This window comes from Buceros rhinoceros, unplaced genomic scaffold (genome assembly GCF_000710305.1).
Source record: "Buceros rhinoceros silvestris isolate BGI_N320 unplaced genomic scaffold, ASM71030v1 scaffold6915, whole genome shotgun sequence".
NCBI lineage: Eukaryota > Metazoa > Chordata > Aves > Bucerotiformes > Bucerotidae > Buceros > Buceros rhinoceros.
In genome coordinates, this window is record NW_010411070.1 from 18,474 (window position 1) to 26,174 (window position 7,701).

Consider the following 7,701-nt stretch of genomic DNA (forward strand, 5'->3'; position numbering starts at 1 on the left):
CGACCCTGCAGTCCCCGCTCCAGCATCAGCACGGGGACTTGGATGCTATTAGGCAGTGCATTAGTGAAACCTCTGAGCAGTTCCCACTGCCCTTGAGTACCCATTAATGCCTCTTGAGGGGAGAGCATTGGAAAAGCACAAAAACAATCCCAGTGTCCTTGATCTCTTTTTGGTCTGAGAGGTCATGGGCTGAGGTTGGAGGTGCAGCTGGGAGGAGAAGAGGGGCCGGGCAGGGACACCAGGCATGAAAGCAGCACCATGATCATCTGCCAGTCTAAGCGCAAAAACATAACCTGACGTGAACTGTTCCTCCTCAGAGGCTCCCAAGGGCTGTTTTAGGGTTATAAACACCTACTCACCGACCGGCGCTGCACACCTCGCGAGCCAGGTATTCCCGCAGCGGAGGAAAACCAGCAAAACCTGCGCAGATGTCCCTGACAGCTGCAGCTGGGCTGCGGTAAACCACCCCTGCTGCTACTGTTTATTAGCACTGCAGGGGCTGTCCCCGTCTTGCTTGCCTGTGTATACAGTCAGCTGTTAAAGGACACTGACATCATTTAATTAATGGTTTAATTGAATCTCACAAAGGGATCGAAATTGGCTGCCTGGCTCTTGTCACTGAGATGCTCTCTAAAGAAATAGTAAATCACCAATTCAGCAGATAAAGCTGCAGCTCTAGGTGGAAAGTCCTTGTGGCTGGGGATAGGGAACTAATTCCTCTTTGCAGAATATATGGTTAGGGAGAAGGCTGGGGGCTATTTCTGCAAGCCACCAGGTGCCATCCCTGTCCAAGGGAAGGGTAACTGAGTTAGACTAACTCCCCATGGAGGTATGGCACTCATTAAGGGGTAGACAGGCCTGCGGCAGCATTTATCTGTAAATCAGAAAACTGTTCTGTGTTTCACCCCCTATATGATGGACAAAGGTCTGTGTGGTATTTTAAAACAGACGGCTACACCCTGGCAAGGGCAGGGTTGAACTAGGATGAAGCACCGCCATCAGCAGCAGCTTCTGAGCTTGTTTCACAGAAAAAGGCTTCTTTGAGAGCAGAGAAAAGTTAGGAGGGAGCGGAAAGAAACATGCCCCAAAGCACTGGGGAAGCCCAAAGGGAGGGGATGTGACCCTAGTGAGGCTGTGGCTGTGCTGCCGACAACTGCAGTAATTGCTGCTCAGGAGGAACGTGAGCCAGCAGAAAGCAGTGTTCCGCCCAGTGCCAAGAACAGCAATTAGCACTGGTAAACACCATCGGCTGACTACAACAGGCCCTAATTAATCGTTTCATCTGAAGGGTAAGGAAATCATTAAGTGCTACTGGTGTCTATTAATGCCCTGCAAGACAAACAGCTATAGACCGTTTTAAGATTTCTTTCACCGTACAGCGTGTGTAGGAAGGAGCGGCAGAGCCCTTGCACAAGGCGGGAGAACTTGTGCTCTCTTGTGTCACTGAGGACGGCACCAGTGGCCTGGGATGTGCTGCAGAGCAAACAGCTCAGCTGAGCATTAAGGTAGGACATGGCTTTGGGGGTCCTCCATCAAGGCAGGAGAGAAGGTGGGTGGAAAATGTGACTTTGTCAAAAAGCTGCACAACTGACGTACCATGCTGGAGAGCTCAGGGAGGCTATGTGGACCTGGGGGTTTGGAAGACAGATACTGCAGGACACTGTCCACATCCAGCCACTGAGCCACGGAGAAGAGCATCAGCCTCTTCTGTCCAGCTCAGGGAGAGCTAATCAATGTCAGCTGGAGGAAGAATCACAGAATCGTCTTGGTTGGAAGAGGCCTTTAAGATCAAGTCCAACCTTTCCCTCAGCACTGCCAGGTCACCTCTAAGCCATGTCCCTCAGCACCACATCTGTGTGTCTTTTAATACCTCCAGGAACAGTGACTGCCCCACTGCCCTAGGCAGCCTGTTCCAGGGCTTGACAACCCTTTACGTAAAGAAATTTTTCCTGATATCCAGCCTAAACCTCCCCTGGCATAACTTGAGGCCATTTCTCTTGTCCTGTCGCTTTTTTCGTGGGAGAACAGACTGACTCCTGCCTTGCTGCAGCCTCCTTTCAGATAGCTGTACAGTGATAAGGTCTCCTCCCCGCAGCCTCCTTTTCTCCAGGCTGACCAACCCCAGTTCCCTTGGCCGCTCCTCACAAGACTTGTGCTCCAGACCCTTCAGCAGCTTTGTTGCCCGTCTCTGGACATGCTCCAGCACCTCAGTGTCCTTACAAGCGAGCGGCCCAAAACTGCACCCAGGATTCCAGATGTGGCCTCACTAGTGCTGAGCACGGGGGGACAATCACTGCCCTGCTCCTGCTGGCCACACTAGTGCTGATACAAGCCATTGGCCTTCTTGGCCACCTGGGCACACTGCTGGCTCATATTCAGCTGCTGTTGACCGACACCCCCACGTCCTTTTCCACCAGGCAGGCACCTTTTTCCTCTCCAGCTACTCTTCCCCAAGTCTGTAGTGTTGCAGGGGATTGTTGTTGGCACTTGGCCTTGTTGAACCTCATACCATCGGCCGTTGGTCCAGCCTGTCCATAGGGGTAGCTGACAGAACTAGGCAGGGCAGACAGAGAAATAAAACTTCCTGCTGTATAAGCAGTGGCAATGCATTGGTGGACTTCATAAAAACGTTGAAACGTTCACAAATGCTCAGAAACCAGGTTTGGTAGAGTGGCCTTTACAAAGGACACCACCACCTTGATTCTAAGTCTGGCTAAGACACAGATTTATTCTCGTTGCTCTCTGACTCTCGAGTCACCCACCTCCTCTTCCCTGAATTCCAGAAGGACCACAGAGCTCTTCCCGGTGTTATTTTTCAGTTTGTTCTATCATCTTTATCTGACGTGGGCACCTCTGCATTGATGCAAGGAGCAGCTGGTGACAGCGAATGGCAGTGTCTGGGTTTCAGTGCGTTAGCGTGTCGCTGACAAGCCTGCCAGCGCAGACTGGTGCTCCTCCTTTCTCCGTACAGCGACCAGCCCAGCCTGGCCCTCAGGCACATCAGCGTTCACACACGCCTTTCCCAGCTCGCTGCCCGGTTACTCGGAGAGTTAATCTTTGCAGTTTATAGCTCAGCTGGTATTTTCTCCTTAAAAAGAGGAGTATGAAGTCACTAGAAGCTCAGCCATATTTGGAGCGAGGGGAAAGCTTTTCCAGCATGTCAAACATCTGCGGAAGAACCTCTCTTCCTTGCTGTCAAATCTGTGACAGCTCAAGGAACTTCCCTTAAAGACACTGTACCCTCTATTTAAATTTAGACAGTTGGAGTAAGGCAGGGGATTCATCCCAATCTTGTTTTCTTCTCTTCTGTCAAAAGCAACTCAACAGGCTCTTCCAAGCAGGCAGCTTTCTTTCAAACCCTGCTGTACGCCATTCAGCCCGAGGAAGGAGGTTCGCTGCCGTGTTGCCATGGTACCCTTTCTCTGAAGGGGAAGAGAATAGTTAAAATATGCAATTTAAGAAGCTAAGGAGGATTGACAGAAAGAGAATAATAGAAAGGCAGATTCTGCATTTGTGACAGAACTGCTGGCTGTACCCAACACACTCTCTGTATGAGTGAAATGTTTGCCCAGTGTATGCTGTAATTGGCCAGGGCTTCTCTGGCAGTGAGGATTTCAGGGAGGTGCCCTTTGTGCCTCTGCCATCCAGGAAATCAATCCTACAGTCATTTACTGCCCTTACTGTCCCTGGTTAATGCTGCAGGGAGCCTCAGTCGTATTTCCTTGGCAGAAATTCTCTTTGGATGGAGCTGGGACAGCAATAGTACATCACAGACGCGTGACAAGCCCGTGCTGCCTGCAGATATACAGAGGTATGGTTCAAGACTTAAGTGTTTTACATCTCCTTGGCAGCATTTCATTGTTCCTCAGGCCTACTAATCCCCTGCTCACTTTCCCCAGGACTCCAGAAAGTTCATGGAGCACCAGGCAGGACCCAAGAGACTGCAAGCATCAAAAGTGGCAAGATCCCAGCCCCGCTGGAAGGACTGGCACTGCCCCTTTGCCAACACGCTGGCAGGCCAGCACAGCTTGGGTGAAACAAAGCACCCCCGTGGATCCAGACCACAGCGCTCCGTGCACGGTGAGTGGGGAGAGCTGCTCTCGCACAGCACACTGCGCTCTGCCAGCTGGCGGGAAGGGGAAGAGTCACCCCATGCCTTGTTTCCAGATGTCTGCAGCGAGAGAATGAGGGAAGGGGGGAAGATGACGTGACCCCGTGTAGTTGTTTACTGCAGATGACTAGAAGATCTAGACCTCGTCTTCCACCTAACAAGGGCACCAATAGCACAGAGGACTAGACAGACCCACAGACAGTGGTAAGAGAGCAGCCGAGAGGCAAAACACTTCTGGGAACACAGCATGAACAGCTGTCAAGAGACCAACATTTTAATCAACAAACTTTGTACAGAAGAGGCTTCCCACTAAGGGAGTACACGTATTCCTGCTTCTACCACCTGGCTTGTAGGGCCTGGGATGGTCTCTCTTGCTCCAGCTTCCCTCAACAAGTATTTCCAGGGAGGGGGGCTTTCCGCCATCTGTCGCAGCAGCAGCGTTCGCCCCAGTCCCTGTTGCAGAAAGCTGTGTGTCTCTCTGCTCCCCTCTCACATCCTCCTGGCTTTCCGTGGGCGGCAGCCGTTGTGTGGAACTGGGGTGTTGTCGGTGATGGAGATGACCTCCAAACCTCCCATAGTCAAACCCTTGATGGCAGCCTGGAAGAACAAGACAGCAGATGATGCGCCGTTACCAACACACTCAACAGCAGAGAAGGGAAAAAGCTCAGGGAAAAACAGCCTGGTCCCCCCTCCAAAAGTCAACTTGTTCCAATGGTTCTATTTTGCAACTAAGTAATTTGTATCAGAAAAGCCAGTTTAAACCCGTCTGCTCCAGCCCTTTCCACAGCGTTCCCATCAATCCTCCTACTTTATTTGGAAGAAGTCCCAAATACAGCTTTTATTCTGCCTCCGAAGTGGCATTCCTCTAAAATCCTAATGATTCTACAATTTCATTACTAGGCATGTGAGTGATGAATTCTTTACATCACCTTCAGCAACACCAAGTCAATAGGTAAAGTCAAGAGATCAGCCTGAGTGTGAAAAAAAATGGATGATGTCTGAGCAAGAAAAATTGAAAAGAAACTCTTTGACACCTACTTTGCGTCCTGGTCCCAGCCCTTTCACCATGACTCGTACATGCAGCACACCCTTCCCACGGGCTTTCTGTGAACAGAACAACTGGTTAGTGATCTCCTTGATGTAACTACTGCTGTTCTGGCTCCCCTGGAGCCTTTTGTCCCTTTGACCCACTATCATAGTATTGTTTAGGTGGGAATAAAGAGCAGGTAGTGATGGATACAGAAGACGATTGTGGGGATTGTTGCTTGGAGACACTAGGAGAAAAGGAGGCCTGGATACAGCCACGGCAGTTTCAGGAGAACTTCTGTGCTGTCAGCTCTGCACACAGAGCAAGCTTGAGGATCTAACTAACCATGACCTAAAGCCTAGAGCAGGAGATGACATACCCACGGAGACACGACTGAACTGGCAAGGACTAACAAAGACTAACTCACAGCTGTGTTCCCTTCTCTAATGCAGCAGCTTCTCTCCTGTGATCAGCAGATTCCTTCTAGAGGGTGAATGAGAAAAGCAGCTGAGCCGTGTATGTGCTGTGCAGGAGTCCACACCTTGAGGGCAAGCATTCTCGGGGCACCCAAATGGAAAAAGGCAAACGCCGGCTGTAAAGCTGAGCCGTGCTGCCACCACGTGGACGGAGCTCCCTGAGCTCTGGTGCAATTAAAGCAAGAGCTTCAACACCGACAGAAGAGATCTAGCCAAGCACAGCCACACACCTATTACGAGGTTCCGATGAGCACAGATTAATAGCGAAGATGTTCTTCTATTGCTGAGTCAACCACAGTAAGCTGCTGGCCAGCAGTGGCATCAAACACCTCCACCGTGAAAGGCTGGAGCGAGTTCCACCTCATTTAGGATGAGGATTTTCAGTTTAACCTTGCCTCATTCTGCTCTAAGGAGGACTGTGACAGAGCCAGCCTCATCTGCTGTCACCGGGGCACCCACATGGTTTTTTTAGAAACAGTTACAGTAAACTGTACATTAAACGTGCAGCTGGGAACTGCACGTGCAAGGAGATCCCCTTCTCTGGCTGGACCTGCTCGCAGCAGCTTGGTCCTCCTGTGGCAGAGAGCACATACGAACCATTCAGCCAGCAATGACAGCTGTTGCTCAGACCCCTACAGCACGACAGCTGAACTGCTCCCGATTCAGGGGCTGTCCTTCCAAAACGGCTGAGAGGTGTCACTTCCAGAAAAGGAGCTGTGGGAACTGGTGCTAGAAGAGGATGGGCTCCAAGTCATGCTTCTCAGTCACCACCTGCCCAGCTCAGCTCTGTGTGTCACACTGTGGTGTGTCAGACAAAGCGGGGGAAGCTGTCGGCAAACAGCAGCGCGAAGGAGCAGAGCGCTGGGCTGCTGCCTGGCGGGGAGGAAGCCAGTGCTCCCCTCGGGAGGGTGAGACTCACCACCGCTGCCGCCATGCCTGCGGTCTGGGCCGCGATGGCAGTTCCCTTCTTGGCATTCTGGAAGCCTTCTGTGCCACAGGACGTGCGGGCGAACGGCCTGTTGTCAAAGCTAACCACCTGGATGTGGGTGCTACAGGAAGAGAGGCAAAAGAAAGAAGCAAGCTAGAGCAAAGCTTTATTCTCCTGCTTCTTCTCACTCACCCGCCACGTCTCATCACAGGACTCCTGTGTCCCTTCTCCCAGCCACCCTAACTCAGCACTCCCTTTTGAGGTGTCCCCTTAGCCAAACCCGCTGCAGGAACCACCCAGCAGTGACCTTCTGGTCATCTTCCAGAATCTAAGTGTGGTGGCAAAGCCCTTCTGGATCAGTATAGTTTCAGGTGCAACTCAGCTACCGCTTACTCCTTCCAGACCCACTCTCACTCTGAGCACTTTACCTCTTCTGCTTAGTAGAGAAAACACATAAAACATTTCTGGAACTTCAAAGCACTTTAAGAATCAGTAAAAGATCGCACTAGGGATCACTCACGGAACACAACCGTCTCTCATGGAGAACATGACTGTTTTTTCAACAGCTGCGCCGCAGAAGTGCTAGAGCAGAGGGCTGGAAGTAACCTGCCATTAAAGCCATCAGCTTCCAATGGTTCACAGCAGAATGCAGTCAAACCGTGCAATACCAATCTGATCGCTGTTACGGACACTGTAAGGACAGTTATGCTTCCTGAACAGCACTGAGGTTTGAATTCAGTATTATTCTTATTTTCCCAGTCCTCTGACTTTTCGTCCTTTGAGCCTTTTGATCAGAACGATGACTGGCCAAAGGACAGGTATGTCATAAGCTTTTATTTTGCGTGACAGCAGCAGTGGCGCAGCTCGTTCGCTTACTTGTTGTAAGTAGCTTTGATGTGAGCTATTGGGATCTCTTCATAGATCTTCCCGTCCCATCTCATGGAGTTCCTCTGCAGGATTAAAGGGCTGGGGAGCAAAACAAGAGTTATCAGGCGCTCAGGCTTTACAGTTTGCAAAGTTTTATTTCATATTGGGAAAGAAAGAAGGGATCAAGTCTCTACAAGACACGTCTGTGATTAAGTCAAGTCACCTCCTTTCCTTCCTGGGCTGAAAAAAGCGCTGAAGGCGGTAAAACCTCCCAGCAAGAGGCAAACGGCAG

The 7,701-nt window shown here is 50.9% G+C and overlaps 1 protein-coding gene across 1 annotated transcript; it reads right to left on the bottom strand.

Annotated features, from left to right (window-relative positions):
* Positions 1-4,573: 4,573 nt before the first annotated feature.
* MRPS11 (mitochondrial ribosomal protein S11) lies at positions 4,574-7,508 on the bottom strand (the record flags this gene model as incomplete). Its single annotated transcript, XM_010135857.1, has 4 exons — positions 4,574-4,708; positions 5,150-5,215; positions 6,534-6,663; positions 7,419-7,508. Coding segments are annotated over 4 exons (394 nt in total), but the record flags the coding sequence as incomplete, so codon positions are not given.
* Positions 7,509-7,701: the final 193 nt, after the last annotated feature.